The following is a 25693-nucleotide window of genomic DNA, read 5'->3' on the forward strand; positions in this document are numbered from 1 at the left end:
CTTTAATTATTTTGACCCAAGATAAGCTACAAACCTCTCTGTGACACAAAAGATTGTCATGGTTATTACCCATTTCATTCAAAATATTGTAAAGACTCTACTATTTGCAATTCTGTTATTTAAAATAATATCATCCATAAATTTCTTTAACATGTCCCAATAAACTACAATATATGGAAACATGTTAATGTGAATGAACAATGAAGATACTGCTGCAACTTTCAGTGCTGGAGTACTCCTGTTCTGCCTATAGTATCCTATGTGGCATCTCAGTTGTGAGATGGGACCATCTGATTCACCAGACCTCAAACATTAGTAAGCTTACTTCCTTTTTTTAACTTTTAGATAAAAATGTAAATATGAAGGAGTTGTCCTCTTCATTCTTCCCTCCACCGTGGAGTCCACTGATCTGGTCCAGTGGTTTCCCAGCAGAGATTCTCTGGATTCCATGCAGAGCTGCTGAATCAGACTCCCAGGCGTGGCCTGCTTCTCAACCAGCTCCCAGCCTGTGTTGGTCTGACAACTAGATGACTATCTAAGCTCCTCACTAGGGAGGCTTCCTTCCTGTAGCCTTGACAGGTGGTCATCTTCTTGAACATTTCCAGTGACGAGGAGTTTATTACCTTTCAGCATAGCTCATCTCATTTTTGGATTCCTGTAATTGTCAGAAAATGTTCTACCTCCCTGTAATTTTCCCACTGGTGTGAGTATTTTACATTCTGGCATCACATAGAAAACACTTCACACCATCTCCTCCATCCCCCATTCCTCCTCTCTCCTCCCCAGACTATTCGAGCAATCCCCATTTGACTTGGTTTCTGGGATGTTTTGCCCTTCCAATTCCCCTGGCTGCTCTCCGACTTGGGAATGTTGTTCAATATCCCACGTGTCATCAGACCAGGTCAGGACGCCGTGAGTGTGTGACCTTCTCTGCCGCTGCTGCTGCAGTGGCATCATTAATGCCAAAGAAATTCATCATCACCAGCTAAGCTTCCTGTATCCTCTCCATACGGGCGCTTCATGTAGATGCACCACGTACATTCATTGACAGTAGTAACATCTTATGTAATTTAGCTGAGGTATTTTCAAACTCTCATCTAGATATTCCTTTTATGTCTTCTCCTATGTGATATATTGGTTTGCAGTGCAAAGCCTTAAAAGATTTGATATCATCTATTTTATGTCTCTATCTTTATCTTACTTCTTGCCATAAAAAGTATGGGATCAAGGCAAACACTGAACCTATAAGTAAGGTCAGCTGGTACCATGTAGGCCCAGTTCTACTGAATAACTTTTAACAGGACACTTACCCTTTCTGCATCTCTCTGCACTCACCAATAAAATGAGAATAACAATGCCTACCCACCCGATCTCAGAAAGTTTTAATAAGAATTAAATGAGTTACAAATTGAGAAAGCCGTTTAAAATGGTTTAAAAAATTATATTATTATTATTACAATGTAACCTGTAGGCACTTAATACACATTAATGGGGAAATGAAACAGATAAATGATGGAGAGCAGACTGAATAATAACAAGAAGGGAGGATCAGAGGGAAGGTAAGATGTAACATCAATTCAGGCTCTTGGCACCATAAGCCAGTGTCTGTTGCTGATGGCAACACAGAGAGAATCAATGCCTTAAGTCCAGTGTGGTGTTTTAAAAAGGCAGGGCTTAGTTTCTGGTGAGAGATCATCTCACCCACAATTTCGATAGCTCCATGCAGTTAATGAGGCATCTAGTACCACCTGTTTGGAATGTACCCAGGAAGAAATGTAATGGGCAGGAGGCAGGAGCCAAGAGGCAAGGCTCACATTCATCAATGCGCATTGCTTGTCTTCCGGGGACAGCAAGATATTTAACTGCTGAGCGGCAAATCCCATTTGACTGTTTAAGTAAAAGGTAATGATTAATATCAAGCTAAAAGTGTGTGCCTTGCTACATTTTATTAAATAAAATACACTCATGGCATATGTATGAAATAAAATTGCATTTTTAACAAGTTTTTCATTCTGCCATGAACTCAGTGTCACAGGACATTTGGTCCTGTGCATTTAGTCATCCATCCATTTATTTAAACAAACATCTCTTAAGTGAATATTATAGGCCACGCTTTATCACAGATAGAGCAGGACTAAAAGATGAATAACCTTACAGCCTGAGGTTGAGGGGGTGGTGGGAAGGACAGAGAGAGAGAGCAACTTAAGTGTAATCTGATGTGACAGAACAAGGGCTGACTCAGGGTGCACTGGGCTCCCAGGTGATCTTTGAGCAGTGGATGAGTCAGGACTCCGTTGCAGATCAGAGGGACCACTCTAGCTAGTAAGTAGAAAGAGATTTACTACAGAGACCGAGATGCTAACAGAATCACTGAACGGTCAGGAGGAGCAGTCTCTATGCTGAGCCTGGAGAGGAGAATTCTAGAACAACACTGCAGAGCTCTCCCCACCCCGCAAGGGGAGTGTCCTCTCTGCCAAACTCAGGGAGCTTGGGAATCAAGAGGCTGCCAATGCAATGTTGGCTCTAAGAATAGGCCTCACTAGCAGCTCTCCAGGGATCACAACTGTTGGCTCCTACTAGACCCTTGCTGGGGCGGTGGGGAGGCTAATATACCACCATTGCTGTCACCATTTAACTCAGTTCTGAATTTGTCTTGTGTGAATGCATCTGATTAGCAGAGCCCTAAATCACACCTGGAGCCCTAGTTGCAAGGGAGTCTCTTTCCAGCCCCTGCAGTACCGGAGCACTGGAAGGCGGTGTGAACAGCTGCGAGTGGACTCATCCATCCAGCACAGTCAGCCCAGCAGAGAACGTAAAACTGGAGAGATCTTAGGGCCGAGAAAGGGATGGCCGAAGGTAGGAGGAACAGCGTGTACATGAACCTAACCAGCATTGGAACAACACCCTGATGAGCTATGAACAGAACAAAGGACAGCATTTTAAATGTCATAATCTTTTTGGTCATCAATGTTACTGGCTTCATTTTTCCCATCTGTAAGATAGGGAGAGTTTCTATGATTCTCTACTAATTAATCAGAAATTAATAAGACACAGAAACATCAAAACTCATCATCTTGGTGTGAATAGTTTTACACAGGCTAGTTAGATACTCTGTTTAATGGGAGAAGGGTGATCTTCATAGTATTTGCATAAACTCATCATGTGACCAGTAAATTCCTTTCCTAATAATACAGTATTGCAGGTTTGTTACGATAACGTTAGAATGGTGGGAACTTAATAAGTACTTGTTGATATGAAATAAAAATGTAATCATCATGGAATTCCATTGGAAATTCATGGAAATGTAGAACTCTTCCCAGCTTTCTTTTCATGGCATGTCTTAGAAACCTGCGCTCGTGATGCACACGTAAAGAAATGAGCAAGCCAGAGCTTTGCACTGTTTGCCGGGCCCTGTGCTCAGTCAAGGTGAGTGTTTGGCAAGTGGAGGATCTTCCATTTCAAAGTTTTCATGAATATGTAATTCACCTAGTCACAACAGATGTATTTCATGCAGCTTGGAAAGCCACATGTTATTTCCTTGCAATAATGGCCTCCTCTGCCCCTGCTTAGAGACAAAGAGGTTCAGCAGCTGTTGAAGGTCAGGCTACCACTGAGTTACTGAGTTACAGCACACAGACAGTGGCATGCAAATCACCTGCAGAAGCGCAGCTGACATGAGGTGGCAGCAACCTTCAAATGCCTCTCTCTCTCTCTCTCTCTCTCTCTCACTCTTCCCCTCTCTCTCTTTCCAGACCAAGAGGAAAGAAATCCAAGCAAGCTATGAGAGAATATACAACCAGGAAAGCTTTAAAAATGGGTGATGGACAGAGATAACGCAATGAAACATGAACTGACCATTCCATTTGCTTAGATTCTGCTTCATCATCTGCTCTTACATGATAGACAGCGATGATCATAAAGGAGACCAGTGCTAAACCAAGAAGGCACGAATAACCCCAGAATTACACCCTGGGGGCAAAAAACTGAGTAGATGCCTTCACAAGCATCTACCTCATTAACAGTAGTGGAAGCAAAGAGTAGTTCTGGGTTGTGAGCTTTCCCCAGATGAATGGAGCTAGTAACTTAGGTCCCTCCTGTGTCTCTGTTTCTTCATTTACACACACACACACACACATATACACACACACGCATGCGCGCGCAAAGAGAAATTTCATAAAGATGATCTATGCCTTAACCGATTAACAATTACAAAATAAGAAATATGACTATACTATAATTGAATTGTCACCAGCAGTATAAGAGGGCAATGCCAAAATTTCCTTGTACTTATAATGAGTTTTCTTCTTATATTAAATGTCTTTTTTTTCACCAAGCTTATGCCAATTACTCCTGACTTGTCTCTTTGACTAATGGGGAATAACTGATCCCCACTTTCTTTCTAACATTCACACCTGCCCAAGTACTGTTATTTTTCAGTCTTCCTGCTTTTTCCCAGAAAGTAGCTAACACTCTTGATTTTAGAAAGAATCTTTTAAAATGTATTACTATTTCAAGAGATTTCTGAAACCTGGCCCACTTGACTTGTTGTTATTTTAAAAAAATGAAATGTTTAAAACTCGAGAATGCTTTATGCCTTCAGGGTAACTAGCACCAATGAGCTAGTTCAAGCTGAGATTTTTTTTCTTTCTTTCTCTGCTTTAGTCTTTTTAACATGAGTTAGCCACTGAGAGTCTGTATAGAGTTATGAGAAGATGATCTGAGGCTTAAGGTATGGTCAAAATGTGGATGTCAGAGAAGACTGACACCTCTTATATCTGCTGAATAATTGTCATGAAAGGGTTGCTATGAGGACTAATAAGGGCAGAGCAGGAACTGTGGAAATAGAACCTCACACAGGAATTATAAAAAAGAACCCTGTCCAGAACGAGAGAGCCCAGCACACGGCATAGGCCCTGGGTCCACCCTCAGAGGCCATTCCTCCAGCATGCTCTGGGCCTTCTCAGAACTCCTGGTCCTGACATGGGTGTCTTCTCTGTAGAGGACACCTTCCCTCAGCAGACAGGAGTCATGCAGAGATAGTTTGGTTCAAGGGGGAGACAGGCTGCTTCTTGAAAGCACAAGGGGATGACTATCAGGTTTACCAAGAGGGTCCATCTTCCCTCGGCAGCCAGAGGACACGATTTCTCTGGCATAAGGTGAGGAAAGGGTGGGTGAGCCAACTCCTTCAGGGGTAAAGAAGAGCATTATCCAGCTACTCCAGCCGACAACTCACGCAGGATTCACAAAGTAGGAGAAGACCCTAGAGACTTCTTGCCTAAATATCTAACCGTAAGCTCATACTGCGTTCATAGGCTCTGGATAATTGCTCTGCTTTTTGCTTCATTTTGCCTGAGCAGCCTCAGCACTCATGAAATACCTACAATATGGGGTGAAAACCTGCACAGAGGCATAATGGATTAGCCACAAATAATGCCTTTGCCAACTGCAAATTTTCCCATTTTCTTCAAGCTGCTTACAGAAAAAGCTGCTTTATTAATTATTCGAACCATTTGCCAATTACTTAGGTTTTAAGGGGGCTTCTATGTGTTTTAAAACCACATTTACGTTAAATCCCAGCGTAAATGAAACACAGAAATAAACAGCAATGCTGTCGTGTGAGATCATAGTTAACGGAGATAATGGTTCTTCCCCCATTTCTGCTATTTCACTCTGAGGATGTTAAACTGTTATCAAGATCGTCTTCCCTTCCAGGCCTCAAGGACGGATTTAATTCTGTACAATGCTCAGACTTGATGGCTAATAGCAATAATGCAAGCACAAACATCTGGACTCACTACAGGAAATCCTTTCCCTCATTTTGAGAGTCTGACGCCAACTTGAGTGAAAGGTGGGTAAGAGCTTCCATGCCTCAGCCACCAACGGAGAACTGCAACAGAAGGGTGTTCTGAGAAGGAAGGAGAGACTGACACGAAATGAGAACTAACCTTCAGAGAACATTCTCCTGCCATCAAAGTGAGATTCCACATGGAGTTTTTGTTTTTTGTTTTTTAATGCAGACTCTGATTCAGTCCATCCAGGACTGGGGCTGAGACTGCATTTCGTTTTTTGTTTTGGGTTTTTTTTTTGTTTTTCAATATTTATTTATTTATTTGGCTGCACTGGGTCTTAGCTGCGGCATGCGGGATCTAGTTCCCTGACCAGGGATCGAACCTGGGCCCCCTGCATTGGGAGCACGGAGTCTTAACCACTGGACCACCAGGGAAGTCCCCACATGGAGTTTTTATATTCAGAAAATGCTAGGGCAAGAGATTTAGAAGACAGGATTTTTAATCTTTTTTTTTTTAATATTTATTTATTTATTTATTTATTTATTTGGCCCCATTTGGTCCTAGCTGCGGCACACAGGATCATCGTTGTGGCATGCGGGATCTTTCATTGCGGTGGGCGGGCTCTTTGTTGTGGCACGCAGGCTTCTCTCTAGTTGTGGCGTGAGGGGTCTAGAGCACGTGGGCTCAGTAGCTGCAGTGCGCGAGCTTAGTTGCCCTGCAGCAGGTGGGATCTTAGCTCCCCGACCAGGGAATAAACCTGCGTCCCTTGCATTGGAAGGCAGATTCTTAACCACTAGACCACTAGGGAAGTCCCATCTTTTTTTTTTTAAGCAACTCACAAACACTCCTAATTTAGCTAAAGTCATGCACATACCTTAAAAAGGCTGACAGTACAAAGTGAAGCGGAAGGTTTTTAATAATTGTATTTGAAACCCTGATCCTAGCCCAATAAGATGGAGATAAGGTTGACCCAAACCCCCATGCTGAAGACTGTGGAAATCCAATAGTTCCCTGAGTATCTAGGTGTGGGGGGATTTACAGTCACAGAAGTACTTTTGTTCAGCTTTCCAGCCTCTATTGAATTGTTCTCTGTGAGGTTTCCTGTGTTTACACCCTTGGTGTCCATCACCCTAACATGGGACCTAAATCCTTCTCCATGACTCCACTTGTCACATGCTCTCTCCCTTTTACCTCCAAAGCATCAGCAAACACAGGTACCAGAAATTTCAACGGAAAGGTGCGAGCCAACACATGGATACAATGGGGGAGATGTTATGCAGGCTGCTACATCTTACACTGTAAGAAAAGCACTTGAAAACCCTGAATTAGTCCTTTCTGCCATCCTAGTACCATCAATTTCTTACTGGCTGTATCCACCCTAGCCATTTAACCTGCCACCATTTTGCTAATCCTTCTCGCCTCCTCATCCCTGTCATGGGATGAATTATGTCCCCCCAAAGACACATTCAACTCCTAAGCCCTAGTATCTGTGGATGTGACTTTATTTAGAAATACGGTCTTTGCAGATGTAGTCAAGTTAAGATGAAGTCATTAGGGTGGCCCCTAATCCAATATAACTGATGTCCTTATAAGAAGAGGAGAAGAGGCACAGAGAAGCATGGCGAGAATGCCATGTGACCACAGAGCCAGGGAGTGGAGTGATACGGCTGCAAGCCAAGACACAACCAGGATGGCCAGCCACCACCAGAAGCTAGGAAGAGGCAAGGAAAGATTCTACCCACAGCTTCTTAGAGGAAACATGGCCCTGCTGACACCTTGATTTCAGAATTCTAGCCTCCCAAACTGTGAGAGAATAAATGTCTGATACTTTAAGCCCCCACTTTGTTACGGCAGCCCCAGGAAACTAATACAATACCTGCCTCTTCCTTCTTTCTCCCTCCCTCCCACTTTCTCAGCAGAGATATTTAGCATCTCTTATGATCTTGACATCTACGCTCAGATCCTCAAATTTGCCCACCAGCAGCTGATGCATGTATTTTCCTATTCAAGGATAGTTCCATCCCTAAGAGATATCCTGGTGCCAGAGGTTAAGAAAATATTTTTTTCTCCACTACCTCTAGTGTATTGAGATTGTAAAAACAAATAATCTGAAGTGCCCAAATCAGATTTGGAGGTCAAAACTCCACAAATCAGCTGTTGCTCTTGATCAAATAAGCCGACTCTTGCTTCATAACCATTGACAGCTTCCCATGGTCAATAGAGAGGAAGATCCTCCTGCTTTTCAGAGCCTAGAAAGCTGGTGTGAACTGGCCTCCGCCCCCTGTGCCTCATCCTGGACTGCTCCCCAGCGTCTGCTCTTGGCTCTGACAACACTGGCTTCTTTCACTTCCTCCTTTTCAACACATACTCCCGCCGCCCTCACACCATTGACTCTGCTGCTCCTGCTGCCTGGAACTCTTTTCTCTCCGCACCCCCTGCCCCAGCCGCTCTCTGAGCAGCTGCCTAATCATCCTCTGATCTCACTCAACTGTCACGTTCTCTGCCAGGCCTTTCCTGACACCCCAGGACTGAGTCACATCCCCCCAATTACAGACCCTTATGGCACCCACTGCTTTTCCTTACTAATGTTTATTAGTTTTTAATCATAATAGAAACTCTTTTAATTGAGCTCCTCTGGGAAATTAACTGATGTTTTCAACTCCATCTGGAAAATGTATTGACTGATTGCCAGAGTATGATAAACGCTTGTGACTTCTGCCACCTAATACCTTCATCACTTCCACCCCACCAGCTGAGCTCTAGCCTTACTAAGAGAGGGTTGTTTTTGTTCCCAAACCTGTTTATGGCAGTTGAACTTGATTACTGTAACTATATAGTTTAATTAAATATCACATAAACTGATCGAATATGAGCATAAAAAGAGAGTCACTGTTTCTATGAAAACTTAAGTTCAATGCTATGAAAAAACTTGAAAAAGCTGGAGAAAAAATTGCTCTTAAACTGTAGGCAAGACAAGTATAAAAGATTGGGGAAAAATAATAAAAATCTAAATGAGTTCAAATTACTTTACAAGTGTCTTTACGTTCTCCCTCTACTTAAGTGTCTAAAACTGAAAATTATAGATGATATACATTTTGAGTGGGCTTTATGCAAGAAAGATAATGTAAACCTTCAGTTACCAGACTGATTCTCAAAGAAAGCACCTTGGTCCTACCAAATTTGGCAAATAAATTTTCATTTATGTGTCTTAAGTAAAAAATAAAATTGTTATATATACATAAACATACATACACACACACATATACCCCTACACACATTTTAATGATTTCCCATTCTACCTGCATTTTCCAATCACCTAATCAGCTACCAGTCTCCCTCTCATTGGATAAAGGGACTTCTACAGTAAAGATCAGTAAATATTTACTGATGTGATCATTTGATTATAGATTTGACTGTGAGTTCCATTACACCAAGGGGCATATCTACCAGGTTCAACCCCAGAGTTCTAGCGCCTAGCACTGGAATGTACATACTCAGTAAGCATTACTCCGAATAAATGAATGAAAGATAATTTCCCTTTACTTTGTGTTGTGCAGACATAGTAGATAATATAGCAAAATATTTAAGCAGATTTCTGAAAGATGCTGAAAGCAGTGGAAAAAATTATCCCTCAGAACTCTTCTGAGCAGTGAGTGTTAACTTCAACCCTGTGGAAGACTGTTCTTCCACAGAGTGTGGGGACGTGTTTTTTTCTGACTGATGGGCTGGCTGCCCTGTTTTGTCTGAACAGGACTCCCTGGATAGGTGTGGATCTGAATCAGGGAATGAAGGAAGCACTTTTTCCTTTCTCTCCTCTCTTTATGCTGTGAGAAATCTATCCTCCTCCATGATCCAGGCTTAGTGAACATAACAGACGGGTTTAATCCATAAAAATGAAAAACTTTTCCCATTTCAACTCCATTTCCTGCTTCTCTAAGTAAAACAAAGCTTTCCCTGAGGAAATGATGTAAATGCACTCAAATGTTCTTAAAAGATGCCACATGGCACAAAATATTGCTATACACTAAACCACGAGATTTTCATTTACATTTAAAAAGAAATATGAGTGTGGTAGTGGAAAAAATAAAGATAGGAATTAGGACATGCTTTCACTGTGATCTCCCTCCCTAAAGCATCAATTTCCTTGTCTGGAAAATGGGCTTGGTAAAAATACATGCCCTACCTATGTTACAGCATTCCTGTGAAGGATCAAAATAAATAATATACATGAAAACTTCTAAAATACTACAAAAGGTAAAGTACATTTTTCCTGTCATTGTTACTACAAGGTCCCCACACCAGATTTCCTCAGCAGCTTCAGTCTCTGCCCTTCTCTGCCTGGCAGGGTACACGCAACTCATTGCCTTTCGCACAGACACAGGCCATCTTCTGTTACTGCACTTGAGAAGATGCTGGAGTCTACTGATTTGGGGGTAGACAGTCAGGTCCTGCTCCAGCAAACCTTCTGGGGAAATCCATGGAACACTCAATCTGTATCTCCTCCCATAGTCTTTTCAAGACAGATATAGAGAGGGAGCATGAGTCAAGGCCCCTGTGAAAACCATAATTTCATTGCCAGTATGGGTTTAAACTTTAACAGCTTTGGTATCCATCTGTAAAATGTCATTTCTGTTGGTTCCATCCTAGTAGTTCAAACAATAGAAAATTACAAATCCACCTCCCTCAATAAAATGTATTAAGTCTGCAGTCTCTGTATAATATATGTGCACTCAAGCTACACTAATTTATTCTACAATTACTTTTATTTTTTAGCATTTTTATTTGGCTCTTATGCTACATAATTAATGGTGTTTACATGGAAAGTTTCTCTAACTAATGTAAATGGCATAAGTGGATTACTGAGAAAGCCTTAAAACAAATAAACATTTTTCTCCTTTTAAAATTTTCTTCACTCTCCCCTGAATGTCTGCCAGAAGAGCAGAGTTTTTTAAATGTCAAGGGGAATATAGAAATCAGGCTACGGAGATCCATTCTTCCCTAGTAAGACAGACTTATTATTCTGTTTCCTGTAATGGTTGGCCTGGGGGAGTCAACAGCGACCCCACTGACCCAACACACCCAGACTCAGAAGCCAGTCTTTTCTTTGGGAGGTTGCCACTGTTTTTCTCATGACCTTAAACATAACACAATATCTGGTCCCTACAGATGACTTCCCACAGAGTTTTCAGTACTGGGGATGAGACGTTCATGAGATAAACAAATAAGCTCACTATAAAGACCAGAAAAAAACCAGGGAAGGAAACCTACCAGGTTTCTAAATACCTCCACCATCATGATCACATCACCCAATTGGGGCAGTTATTGGGGCTGTCCCTCCTAGTCAAAGTTCATACTGCATGTTTCTTCAGTGGCAGCACAGAGCCAGGTTACTGTAAAATAGAGTTGGCATGACAGTCATTAACTGTCAGGACATACATTATTTTTCTAAGGTGTTCTCAAGAGAAAGTGTTAACATCAAAAGCCATTTCTTTGCTCCTGCTCTCTCAGAGGCAAAGCCTGGCAGGCGGAAGTGAAGATGCCTCACTCCTCACCACACGTCCAGCCCTTAGGAGGTCTTGAAGGCAGCCTGGCTCCAGGTCATCGCTGGAAGAACAGGTAATGTGTTTTCTAAAGTACCCTTGGAGTTAACTCAGGAGTTGCAGACCAGGCTCTACCAGCAGGCTTCCTCTAGAGCAGGCTTCTCTCTCAGAACTGACAGCAAAGCTGGCAGGGCCTTGAGATCTAAGAGACAACTCAACCCATGTCAGTTCTGAACGGATGTTCCAGGACACAGAGATCCTTGCACCGGTCCTATCCAGATTCCTAGAGCATAGCTTGGAATTAGAGTCCAGACCTAGAGAACAAGATGGAGATCAAATGCCTATGACAAGCCCGTTTTGAGTGAACAAAATTGCACAAGACCCATGGCTACACTAAGACCTTCATATTCTCTTTTTTTTAAAAAAAAAATTTATTTATTTGGCTGCACTGGATCTTAGTTTCAGCACTCGGGATCTTCATTGTAGTGTGCGGGATCTTTAGTTGCGGCATGTGCAATCTAGTTCCCTGACCAGGGATCGAACCCAGGCCCCCTGCGTTGGGAGTGGGGAGTCTTAACCACTGGACCACCAGGGAAGTCCCAAGACTTTCATATTCTCTTAAGACTCTTACTTTTCACATCACGTGAACCATGTTAAAATCTATATACATCTCACACTTCATAATTTTGCTATGTAAGATTTTATAATTTTGCTTTTGAAATAATTTGGCTAAAGTATCTAAAATATGCTGTGATTTCTCAACACTCATCATGTATATTTAAGAACTCTCCCTCAGGAAGAGCATCTCATCTAAAAACTGTTTTCAAATATAATGAAATTGTTTTGAACAATGAATCCAGCAATTAATATAGCTGATGCAGTATTACAGTTTGTAACCATTAATACATGTATATTAATTTTGCTTTGGCAGATTTTTTTTTTTATTTTGGAGACAATAATTTTTCCTGGTCAGACTTCAGACATTTTCCCAAGCTTAGCTCATATGCCCAGCACTGTGAGTCTTACACCTAGAGATAAACTGGTCCTCTGCGCTCGCAGCACTCAGCCAAGCTCTCCCAAAGTGATTGGGCATCGATTACAGTGAGTTCTCAGGGATGCTCAGCCATTTCACGGGACTTCCACCCTCAACTAAAACAATCATGAGGAGGTCTGAACAACCCAAGAAATTCTTACTAATTGAATTCAAATTCTGAAAATTTGTGAATTTTGGGCTCTTTGGAGAAATTTACCAGTAACCAATGCTAAAAGCCTTCACTGGTGACCCTGGGTGGAGTCATTCTTCTCGTTCAGTGGATGAAATCAGGTGTCATAAATCCAATTTACAGTATTTCCGTTCTCCAACAAGAAATGAGATTTGGAAGTTGATTTGGAGTTGCATTTCTAGGAAGCTTTTCTATCACTCCACAAAGGTATGCGTGTACCACCAAGGTGTTTATAACTAGACCCAAGATAACTTCTTTAAAGATAACATACAGCAACTGTTAGGTGGAGCATACTTTGTCGATTGATCTTTTTTTTTTTCTTTTCTTCAGATAAATTAGGTTTTATCAAAGTGTATCAACTCAAAAATAATCATAGGTAGTCTGTTGACAGTCACAAAATCCCCTCTTTTGTTATCAGCACATGTTGAAGTGATAAAGTTAGAATTTGAAAACTCTACTTTCTAGATGTGCCCTCTAAAAGTTATCACATAACCAATGTGGTTTGTTTACGGGATTCATTCTTGACCTTGGTTTGTTTTGTATCTTCTCTTAAAGCATTGAATACATACTGAGTGCACAGTGGTAAGCTCAGGGATACCGACATCAGACTGCATGAGGTGGAATCTCAACTCTGCCATTTTCTAGTTCTGAGAACTAGGGCAAGCTACTAAGCCTCCATTTCTTCTTCTGTAAAATGGTACTAATAATACTTAATAGGCTTATTCTCAGGATTAATCAAGTTATGAACGTAAAGCTGATGGTGAGCAATCAATACGTGTTAGCTTTGAGTATTACTTATTATTTTCTCACACCTGATGCTCGTTATTAATGGTTCCCAAACATGCCAGGTCACTTTTCCGTGGACTTTTTTTTTTAAACAGTGTGGCCTCGGTTCTTGTATCTCTCTTTTCATGCGTAACAGCCCAAGCGCGGCCAGCCTTCAGAGGGACGATCGGCTCGGACCTGGGATCCACTGACGCCAGCCCGAGCGCCTGCGGGCCGGGGCGGAAGTGCGGGGCGGGCGCCTGGCGGCCGGGGCGGAAGTGCCGGCGCACGGCGGAAGCGGCGACCCGAGCAGCCGAAGCTCAGGTGGGTGCCGGTGGTCGGGCGCCGGCAGGTGGGCGCTCGCGGGACCCCTCCTGGAGCCGGCACGCGGGCTGGAGAGGGGGGCACGGGAGCCCCACACTGCCGGTTTCGATTGTCACTACAGGAAATTTAATTAAACCGGGAGCCATAAATCCGTGAACCTCCGGGGTCAAATTATAAGCGTGAGTGTGTGTGTGTGTGTGTGTGCGCGCGCGCGCGATGGCGCTCTGGGAAGTGAACAGAATCACGGGTGGGAAAGGTAGCTTTTTAAGAGGAAGCAGAAAACATCACAGCTTCATGCTTCTTCCGTGATTCACAGATGCCCTGCTTCGGATTTATTCGAGTTCTATGAAGTGGTAATATAATCTCGACTGGCTGAGATGACTGCCTTTTTAAATAAATATTTTTGAGCAACCATGTTGACCTTTAATTGAGGGCTGAAAGGTTTAATCGTGGGTGCTGGCAGGAGCACTGTGAGTCCTGGGGCTCTCTGGACCTCCTGTCTGCCTTTGTTGGGCAAAAGCAGCCCTCTGGGTGCTGAACCATTAGAGAATAAATCAGAGACTGTACAGTTCTCAAATACTTAGCCTTGTCAGTCACCCCCGACAAATATCGCTCATACAATTTTTTTAAGTAAGTCCAGAGTTACAAAGTCCCTACTAAATTGCTGCTAATGTGAATAGGCAAGTGTCTGTTTCTAAGGCTGTTCTGTTGAACAACAAGGAGTTTTTTGCCTGGCAGATCTTTATTCTTGTTTCTTAACAGAAAGTATTTTACATCGTACTTTATATTTTAGAGCACTTAAAAGAAAAATCCACAGTATGGCCCAGCTAAACCCCAAGATTCTCAGCTCCTCCAGGACAGGGATAGTGTCTAAGATCTGTTATGCCCCCCACACTTTCTAGCACACTTCCCAGCATAAGCACATCTCCTTAACCACACATTACCTTGGTTAGGCAGCCATGAGAGCCATGTCTCAGTGTGGGACTGCTAAAGATGAAGTGGCTGTTAGAGGCCACAGTCTTCTCATTTACTAATTATCTCAGTAATACTGTGTGAAAATGCTTATGAGGCTCTCTACCAATATTTACAGCTGTATGCATTGAGATTTAAAACACTTGGAAAAAGAGGTGTGCCCTGGAAATACTGAGTGGTTATAGTAATATTGGGGGTAAGGCAGAACTAATCATGGTTCTGTGTGAAATGTCGTAGCCTAATAACCTGGGTCCTGTTCTGCTGAGGAATTGCCTGGAACCAGAAAGGGCCTGTTGTGAAAATTAAGGTTGGCGGGGCTGGTGTTTTAGAAAGGCAGACTCCGCAGAATTTCTTTCTTCATGCTTATTGTGGTCAGTAGTAGCTACCTGCCAAGGAAGGATCAATATTTTTATGTCTCCTTTATCGGAGGAAAATATGGCTATGTGGTTTTCTTTAGATGGATTGATGGCAGGTAAGGAAATAGAGAGGAGGATTTTCCAACTTCGGAATTTATTGGACTGTATTTCAATTTTATTCCAGATGCCTGGTTCTCGCGGACTCTTAAGTACCCAGAGGCAATGTGGAAGTATGCCTTCAAAATAAGTTTTTTTTTATTATTAAGGTTTTTGTATTTCATAACATGTGCATACTCCAGCTGGCTGATGCATTTAGTTACTCTAATGCCAGGGCTCAGGGTTTCACACGTAGCAGGACCTTGAGGAGATCTGGTACAAGTAGTACGTTTTTTTTTTTTTATGTTCCTTATTTTAAATCTAATTTTGCCACTGCTTTATTCAAGGAGTGTACATCAGAGGAAGCCAAAAGCCAGCTGGAATCGTTCCTGCATGCAGTTTTAATCTTGTTTGCAATTATTTTGAAGGGGAGAAACTATCTGGATCCAGGGATGTGTAGCTACACAGGTAGCAGGGACTAGGTGAGCTTCCTTCATCCTTCCCCTAGTATCACATAGCAAGTTTGAGAGACAAAATTATTTGAGGAAGAATATGCAAAGTGAAAGGTTTGGGCTAAGTTTCACGTAGATATTATTCCACATCCCTACCTTCCCATCTCAGTTACAGCCGCAGAGAACTGAAGGCATGAAAACATTACTCTCTTTTTATTCCAATCCTTACCCAAGATAAGATTTCCAGAGATAGAGGCAAATTCAAAATACCTTCTATTTTAAGAAAGGATTTCAGAGCATTTTACCTGTAATATCTAGTAATAACCATTTTACTGCTATAGGCTTCATCACTGTGGTATTGTATTATTTGTTTGTAAATCTTTCCCCTACCCAAGGTGTGTCCTTAAGGGCAGGGAAAGTATCTTAATCACTTTTATATTTCTAGTATCTGGCACGGTGCCTGGCACATAACAAACACTCAGTACATGGTATAGAAGGGAGGCTGGATCTATAAGGACTGTGAAAGCATCATTGGGAATGCAACAAGGTAGAGAAAAGAATATAAAGCAGTAACCTTTCAAGGAGCTACCAGTGCAGTTATAAATGCTGCAGTTACTAATGCCTCGATAAACAGCTTGGAGTAGGGAAGGGCATATTTGAAAATCTACAGGTGGTCAACAAACTGCCTTCCAAGGAGATCTAGCCTGATCAGTTGTGTGGTCTTTGTTATACTGAATAGAGTATGCAAACTGAAAGGCCCCGCCAGCCCCCTTTCCACTCTCTCTCAAGGCCTGCCATGCCCAACTCCTCACCCAAACACCTGTTGAGTGAATATTTGAAAAGTATCCATTTGAAGGTATGCCAAATTATTAGCTTACCTAGGTCACTAATATCTTGGTTTGGTCCTGCCTTAAGGATAAAGGACTTACGTTTGTTCACTATTTTAAGGCTAGGTTACCCAAATAATGTTGAAGGAAAGCCACAATCATCTTTTCTACTTTACTAACATTTCAAGAGTTCAAAGTTGACAGCTTTTTGTATTGTAATAGGGCAGGCATGTGGTATATGCTGCTTCCTTCTGTTGCCAATGGAATTCCAACAGAAACCAGAATGTTACTACTGGAAACAGATGAACTTCCTCTCATTGTTTCTGTACTTTTTCATATTAATCATGAAATAATGGGGAAGTGGCTTCTACTTTAGTCAGGGGGAAGGACATAAGACTGAATTATTTAATTTTTTAAACTCTTTTCTTCTTAAAACCTGTAGTTCTTCCAGTCAGCCAAGAGAAAGGATACTGTTATTTAATAGAAATTCAGTCAGCCGAAGCAGCTTAGGATATAGACTGGGAAAAAAAAAAAAAAAGAGAGATAGATCTAAATGCAGCTCTGTTTCTCCAAGTTCAAAAATAAAGTTAATCTGTATCATCTTAGATTTAGAGATCAGAACCTCGTTCTTATAGTAAAAGAATTCTGCCATCCGAAGCTGAGATTTTTCCTCATTCTCTCCATCTTTAAATTAAATCTTAAACAAAATGTGCTATCTGTTATTCAGTATACTCTGAGGATTAATGTATAAAACTTTTTGAGACTTTTTTTGGAAAAAAGGGGGTTGAACTTGGAGGTCCCTTGCAGTTCTGAGAATTCTGTGTTGGTCTCATTATACATAAAAATAGGCACTGTTCAAAGAGAAAATATAGAGAAAAAAATTGCAGTATAAAAGGCTTTGGTAAAACAGTTCCTTTATCCATAAAGCAAGGGAAATCTCCAAAGTGTCTTGGAATCCAGTTCCAAAATATTAAGATTTTCTATCAGTGACAAGTTTTAAGTAACAGAATAGGACTCAGAGAATTGCAGAATCTCACATAACTGAGGGTGGCTGGGGCATGACCTCAAGAGTGGATAGTTCCTAACATTCAGGTATTAGTGTTACAAGTCCCAAGAAATGCTGGATTTAATATCTCCAATGTTCCAAAGTCATCTGCTACAAAATGGCTAAAAATGAATGAAACATCTTTCAGGTCTTGTGTGGTCATGTGGATAACGCGCCTCTTTGGCAAGATGAATTGGAAATGGTGGAGTATTAGTGACAAATGGAAGGCATTGCCTGGGCGGATGGAGTTTGAATTGCAAACAATTACTTTTGGAAATAAAGTTGTGTGCTTTTTAAATAGCAAGGAAACTGGCATTACTAGCTGGGTACAATAAGACTAAGATGTTTTAATGAAATTGACTTCTTTCTGGGTCAGTATTAGGTATCAGATATACCTTCAAAGGGAATGGGTCATTTTGGTTAAGAAGGATAATGTGGAGAGGAGTCTGCATAATTCCTTATGTACTTTGTTCCCATCCCTTGCACTAGCACGATTTTGCCCTCATCTTAAATGCTATCTTTATGGAATGAGGGAATTTTCAAATTGGTTTTTAAACTCTGTTAAGCCCTCATGTATGATATAACCCAACCACATTATTCAGGCTTTCTTGGCTTTCAGGAACAGCTTTGCAGCCATTATGTCCTTTTTTTTTTTTTTTAACATCTTTATTGGAGTATAATTGCTTTACATTGTTGTGTTAGTTGCTGCTGTATAACAAAGTGAATCAGCTATACGTGTACATATATCCCCATATCCCCTCCCTCTTGCGCCTCCCTCCCACCCTCCCTATCCCACCCCTCTAGGTGGTCACAAAGCACCGAACTGATCTCCCTGTGCTATGTGGCTGCTTCCCACTAGCTATCTATTTTACATTTGGTAGTGTATATATGTCAATGCCACTCTCTCACTTTGTCCCAGCTTACCCTTCCCCCTCCCCGTGTCCTCAAGTTCATTCTCTACGTCTGCATCTTTATTCCTGTCCTGCCCCTAGGTTCATCAGAACCATTCTTTTTTTTTAGATTCCATATATATGTGTTAGCATACGGTATTTTTCTCTTTCTGACTTACTTCACTCTGTATGACAGACTCTGTGGGTCCATCCACCTCACTACAAATAACTCAGTTTCGTTTCTTTTTATGGCTTAGTAATATTCCATTGTATATATGTGCCACATCTTCTTTATCCATTCATCGGTCAATGGACACTTAGGTTGCTTCCGTGTCCTGGCTATTGTAAATAGAGCTGCAATGAACATTGTGGTACATGTCTCTTTTTGAATTATGGTTTTCTCAGGGTATATGCCCAGTAGTGGGATTGCTGGGTCATATGGTAGTTCTATTTTTAGTTTTTTAAGGAACCTCCATACTGTTCTCCATAGTGGCTGTATCAATTTACATTCCCACCAACAGTGCAAGAGGGTTCCCTTTTCTCCACACCCTCTCCAGCATTTATTGTTTGTAGATTTTTTGATGATGGCCATTCTGACGGGTGTGAGGTGATACCTCATTGTAGTTTTGATTTGTATTTCTCTAGTGATTAGTAATGTTGAGCATCCTTTCATGTGTTTGTTGGCAATCTGTATATCTTCTTTGGAGAAATGTCTATTTAGGTCTTCTGCCCATTTTTGGATTGGGTTGTTTGTTTTTTTGATATTGAGCTGCATGAGCTGCTTGTATATTTTGGAGATTAATCCATTGTCAGTTGCTTCGTTTGCAAATATTTTCTCCCATTCTGAGGGTTGTCTTTTCGTCTTGTTTATGGTTTCCTTTGCTGTGCAAAAGCTTTTAAGTTTCATTAGGTCCCATTTGTTTATTTTTGTTTTTATTTCCATTTCTCTAGGAGGTGGGTCAAAACGGATCTTGCTGTGATTTATGTCATAGAATGTTCTGCCTATGTTTTCCTCTAAGAGTTTTATAGTGTCTGGCCTTACATTTAGGTCTTTAATCCATTTTGAGTTTATTTTCGTGTATGGTGTTAGGGAGTGTTCTAATTTCATTCTTTTACATGTAGCTGTCCAGTTTTCCCAGCACCACTTATTGAAGAGCAGCCATTATGTCTTAATAGTACTGAACATTGTTGCACACTCTGAATTCAGAATATGCCTCTGGCTCTAGGCCAGATGCTGAGTCAGTATCTTCAGGGTTGAGGATAAGGGGAGGGGTACAGTGTGTGCAAGCCCCACTGTGTTAATAAGAATTAGTCCAGAATCCCCTCTGGACCCCTGGGTGCTAGAGGGAGTGTATAGTAACAGTATATTACTGTTCTTGATCAGCATCTTCATTTTATTTTTCTTAGCTGAATGTTTTTCTGGAAACCAACCCCATTACCAAGTAGACTCCTCTGAAGCAATGATCTGGAAAATGTGACTGCTAAGGTCCAAAGATTCTAAAACAAACTCTTGCTTACTCTGAAGATTCCTCCTCCCTTTCATCTCACATTTGTCAGCTTGCTATATGCCTAGGCAAACACAGCAGCACTTCTGGACATGGAGGAGAATGCCAAGATGATGAGGGTCTGCCATTAAAAATCATTCTTTAAATGTGTCCATCAATAAGAAAGAAACACATTATTCTTCCTTTTCGGAGGCACTTTTCCATCTCAGATGCTCAAACAGTTGCAAGATCAGTGTCCAGCCACCCTAATGTCGCCTCCCCCATTTTCCTGCTGGGTCTTTTCTGATGCCAAGGCTTCCCAGTTATGACTGAGGAGCTAGAGAAGCGAGTTTGCGAAGAGCAAGCCCGTTTACGCTTCTGCCCAGATCTATGTATGAATTTTGGTCCTCTTTAAATGGCCTAGCATTTTAGACTCCTACAGGTAACTACTTCCAAGCCTTTCTTTGGAGACCTTTGACGTCTTGAGCTATTGCCATGGCATTTCTTCTGTATGTGGTTTCCCCTTCTCTGATCTGGAGGACATTTAATAAGCAAAGCCTATGGGCAGAGTTTCTCCTAGTCTCTGTAAAACGAGAGAACAGGACAGGGGGTTGTATTTCCATTTTACAGTTGATGAAACAGGCTTAAAGAGATGAGGAATTGCCTAGCATCAGAGAACTAATTAATGGAGTTGCCTGTCTTTGGGGTTTATATTTATGAAATCTTCACACAGAAATGCACCCAGGAATTCAAACATGCTGAATTCCAACTGAAACTCTGTAAGAAAGAGTAACTTTAAAGCTCTAGATGAAGAATCATACCATTTGTGCTTAATTCCCCTGACTGATGAGTTCGTGGGAACTATGTTCATTTAAATTTACTTTGACCTCTCTACACAATTTATTCAAAAATACTTTGGAACAAGTTTTGTCTTTAAAGATTATTAATAAATCCAACTTTACCACTGCCTAGGCAGCTTCTGTTTTGATGTACCAGGCTTGGGTTGAGGATATCATTGGTAAAATAATAGTGGTACTGAATTTTCTCTTCCTTGAAAATATAAAGGCAAGTATTCGGAAGGAGCAACTGGAAGGGAAGTGACTTTTGTTCAGAACCTATCAAGGGGAAACCTCTACCCCTTGCAAACTGAATTTCAGTGCCCTGTTCTGTAACTATGTGAGACCTGAGTAAAGTAAGCCAGTACCTGGTGCCGAGGTATTTGCTGGTCTAGGTATTCAGTCTTAGTAGAAGATAAATATGCTGGGTCTTTAATCAGTGATATCATGTCTTAGGAACTCCTATTTAAGTAATGTTCACAGTCTGAAGTTTTCAGCTATATCTGTTTGAAATATTTTTCAGTTTTGCAATTCCCTATTTCTGAGACTATTATACCTAGAGTTTTAAATCTTCCTTTTGGGGCCAGTAAAAGCACATTTCAGTCAGTAGAAACATCATCATTAACATGATTAATAACAATACCTTATTTTTTGTATTATTTAGTAATAAATAGTTAAGCCTTATTTCTCTATTCTGCTTTTTAACTTATACAATGATTTTTACATTTATTATCTCTTTTTAAGACACCCAACCAAATTTTGCTTTTACTCTTCTCCCCTACCCCACTGCCTCCATCCTCACCAGAAGTATCCCCTTTTACTTAAGATGTGAAATTAGGCAAGAGTCAGACAAGGTAGTTCATTTTAGGGGTAGGCATTGGTTGGAAGGTTTCATTCTTTTGGAGCAACATGAGACGCATCTCATCTGATTTGTGGTAGCTTCTTTGACTACCCCTATTCTAGTCCAAGCCCTCATCACTCCTTTTGACAGCGGGCCACTCCCCTCTTTCTGGAGACACTTTCTCCTGTTGGCTTCCATGACGGCCCACTTTTCTGATTTTCCTCCTACCTCACCAACCTTTCTTTCTGCCTCCTTTGCTGGCTCCTCTCTACCCAACTTCTGAATGTTGGATTGCCTCAGAGATTTGTCCTGGGTCCTCTTCTTTTTCTCTGCTATTTAGATGATCTCATGATCTCAGGTGTAATTACAGCCCTTAAACTGAGGGAGTCTCAAATTTTTATCTTCAGCCCTGGTTTCTCTCCTGACTACCAAACCTGTACACACAACTTTCTACTTGAGTCTCAGCTTGTCCCTCACTGAGCTCCCAGACCCATACATCCCTCAATCTGTTCCTGCCTCAGCTGCCATTTTAGTAAATGGCACTGCCACCCACCCAGCAGCTCAAAACCAAAACTAGAATAGTCCTTACTGTCATTTTTAATTCCTCATATCCAGTTCATTGGCAGGTCCTTTTGGCCCTGTCCACACCACCCTCCTTTCTCACCTGGACTACGGCACTAGCCCCTAACTGGGTCCCTGCTTCCACTCTTGCCATCCATTCTCACACAGCATTAAAGTCATCTTTTTAAGATGCACATGAGGGACTTCCCTGGCGGTCCAGTGGTTAAGACTTCACCTTCCAATGCGGGGGGGTGAAGGTTCGATCCCTGGTCAGGGAGCTAAGATCCCACATGCCTCGTGGCCAAAACACCAAAACATAAAACAGAAACAATATTGTAACAAATTCAATAAAGACTTTAAAAATGGTCCACATCAAAAATAAATCTTTTAAATAAATAAATAAATATAAAATGTACATGAGACCCATCACTTCCCTCCTCTAAATCTAACTGTGTGAAAATAGAACCTCAGTTCTTTAACATAGCCTGTGAGGCCTTAGGTGATCCAACCCCCAGTGACCTGTCTCCTCCACTCTTCCCCTTGCTTACTGTGCTTTAGCCACATGGTCCTTTCTGTTTCTTCCACTAAGTCAAGGTTGTCCTTACCCCAGAGTCTTTGCACTTACTGTTCCCTCTCCCCAAAATGCTCTTCCTTCAGATCTTTGTACCTTCTCAGCCTTTAGTCGCAGCAAAAATGACACCTGCTCAGAGCATTTTATTTAAAGGACCTGCCTTAGTCACCATCACATCACCCTGTTTCACTCCCTTCCCTCTGCTTACCACTGTCTGATGTTGAGAGACATAAAAGAGTCTCTAATTTCCCTATAATATGGACCCCATGAGGCCAGGGACCTGACTTTTCTGTTCAGCACTGAACCCAGTACCTATGAGTATCTAAGACATGGAAAACAGTAGGTAATTGTTGAATGAATGATCTCATCCCACACCTGGATTTTCATAATTGAACTCTTTCCCGTCGCCATTCTTCTTTCCTTTGCAGCCATCCTGCTCGCTGCTGCCAGATCAATCTCCTAAAACACCGATTTTATCACATCACTCTCATTTAAAACCCTTCATTGGCTCCCATCCAAAAGGCCACAGCATTCCTACTTCATGCCTTTGTGTCTAACCCTGGCTTCGGAATGCTTCCCCTTTTTCTACATATCGAAATCCTGCATGATTTAGGATCCTTCTCTCGTGAAACCACTTCCAATCTCAGCCCATAGTACTCTTCCCTTCCTTTCTCTTATGACATTTAAAGTTGCCCATTGGATGTCCCTGTTGTGATCTCTCTTGTATTTATATTGTTTCAGTGAAGAATTTAACTCCCTCCTCCTGAATCCGCTGGAGTACATCTCTGTAATTCTTGTTGCTTGTATACAGAATGTGGAGTTGATTTCTCCATGTGAGAGTTTTATTTGGAGGGAAAGAAATGGACTAAACACCAGACAGGATGAAGAAAAAACAATAATGGCTTATTTTGCTAAGAATTTGAAGCGGTGAGGGGGGGATAGGGGGGCAGAGTGTATGTACCAAGTGATGGATATGTAAATGCCATATACCTTCAGTGAAATTATAATCTTACTGGTTAGGCCAGGCCCACACTTCAAATAGTTAGAAAACTTTTGCACAAATCAGTGTGTTGAATGCAAATTAACAGAGCACCTATTGCATTCAAACAGTGTAGTAGAGACATCCAGATACTTGGAAACCCCACAGTCATGGTAATAATTTAAAAAAAAATAAAAAGGGGTTTTGTCTGTAGGAACTCATATGACCAGTCATTCCTTTCTGGGACTGATTCTCTACAGGCTTCTCTGCCCCCATGTGGTAAACCTGTTGGCACTGAAGCCTGGAAGTAGAAGCTGCAGGGAATGGAGTGGACATGCAGGGTATGTCTGCTCAGGGTTTCATGTGTTATGTGGGATCAAATCAGCAGTCCAAATGCATAGCCAGGCAAGGCTGTGGTGATCATTTCACAATGTATGCAAATATCAAATCATTATGTTTTACACCTGAAACTAATATAATGTTATGTTATTAAAAAAAAAAAAGAAAGAAAGAATGAAGCTGAGCATGAGGCCATGTACAAGTGGGCCCACAGATGGGTGGTGAGCTGGGGATCCTTGTTGTAATATCATGTCTGAGTTGGTGCTACCTCCTTGGCAGTTCCCCTGGCCAGGTACCCTGACTGCTGTGGCTGAGGTGCTGAAAAACCACCTGAGATCTCACGCACGCAGGGAGTGAGGGCCCCGCTCCAGGTTGCCTTCCACCCCCTACCCTCTGTTTCTGTTCTATAGCCTCATTCTAACCCTGCTTAGCCCCTTGGAATTGACACCTCAAAGTATCTGCTCAATTTGCAGCTTTGATTGTGTCTCTATATGCTGCGTCTCCTTGTCACTCTTGGCTCCACACTTGGGCCCAAGATCCTAGGGTAGGCTCTCACTTGTTTGGGAGAGAGGGAGGTTTGGACACAGCTGACTGACCAAAAGCATATAAGACCACTGGGGAGGCATCATTTGTCCCTGTTTCCCTGGATTAGGTAGAGCCCAGTGACCCAGATGAGTCCCCTAAGAGCAGCCTCACCTCATTACATAAACTTTCAGTAATCTAAAATAATGGATTTCGTTCCCAAGAGAGGGATGTGTTTGTGTGTGTGTGCGCGCGCATGTGTTTCTAGTCATTGTGTAAAAATAGGAATGTTGTACTTAGATGGTAATGAATGTGAAATGGAGCACTTAACATCTCACATGGCATAAATGACGGGATGGAAGCCCTGAGCCTCTCTTTCTGGAACACAGGTTCAGCGAGAGTGACGGTAATAGTGTTTGGTTAATGTCAGCTCAGCATTAAATTTATGTTGTATTCTTGTGAAGAAGCTCCAGCATTATCTGTTAATAATGAAGGCGGTACCTGAGTTGATATAAACTTTTTGATTTTGCACATGAGCTAAGAACACTGAAGCTTGCTGATGAGGGATCACGTGAGCTTGGAGATTCGGTGTGCCCAAGGACTCTTCATATGAATAAAAATTCTGGTCAGTGAAGGTCAGTTTCTCTACTCAAGCGAGAACAATGTTGTTTCCCTTCTAATCAGACACACACAGCGTTTGAAGAATCCAGGAACCCCACATAAGTGATGTGCAGCCATAGCCTGGGCAGCTCCTCATGCAAGAAATGAATAATCCTTAATAAAGGCTCAAATGACCCTGGCTTCTTTCTGTGCAGCAATCAGTTGTTTTAATGGTATGTCCTTCAGTGCTTCGCAGGGAAAATGCTATAAAGTTATCTTCCTTATCTTGCTTCAAGGAGGGATGAATTGGTCCAGTCAGTCCTCCTCCATGTTGTATTTAATTCTGCCATAAAGACCACTGAAGTCAGCCTCAGTTTTGTTGAAAAGCCAGCATTCCCTTTCTCTTTCAGGGTGATCCGTGCCTCTGAGCGGCAGTGGACTTGAAACAGCAGGAGTCACCATCTTTATTGTTAGGCTGTGGAATTTGTTTTAGGCACATTCTAAATCCAGTCTTATGCTTTTTTTTTTTGTCTGTGACAAAGGTGACCCAGTTGTGCTTCTTTGATATTATGCATACAGCTCTTTTTGCTCATATCACAGAGGCATGTAACAAAATACAAAGGATAAAATTGTGTCTTTGTGTGTAGTAAGGACACACACTTCATGACTAAATTCAGTGAC

At 41.7% G+C, this 25693-nt stretch overlaps 2 protein-coding genes across 10 annotated transcripts in view; one reads left to right on the forward strand and one right to left on the reverse strand.

Annotated features, from left to right (window-relative positions):
• Positions 1–25693, reverse strand: part of MEGF10 (multiple EGF like domains 10) — a 363967-nt gene that overhangs the window by 306301 nt on the left and 31973 nt on the right. The gene's annotated exons all lie outside the window — the stretch shown is intronic.
• LOC309658858 (glutaredoxin-like protein C5orf63 homolog) overlaps positions 1218–25693 on the forward strand; it is a 33272-nt gene continuing 8796 nt past the window's right edge. For 2 of the 5 annotated variants that reach the window (XM_082457935.1, XM_082457936.1), the window contains exon 1: positions 1218–13641. In XM_082457935.1, coding sequence (XP_082314061.1) covers positions 13381–13641 — 261 coding nt within the window. In that variant the 5' untranslated portion in view covers positions 1218–13380. The other 3 variants (XM_082457939.1, XM_082457938.1, XM_082457937.1) reach the window with 3 other exon arrangements.

Source organism: Balaenoptera physalus, assembly GCF_965194825.1.
Source record: "Balaenoptera physalus genome assembly, chromosome: 3".
NCBI classification, from domain to species: domain Eukaryota; kingdom Metazoa; phylum Chordata; class Mammalia; order Artiodactyla; family Balaenopteridae; genus Balaenoptera; species Balaenoptera physalus.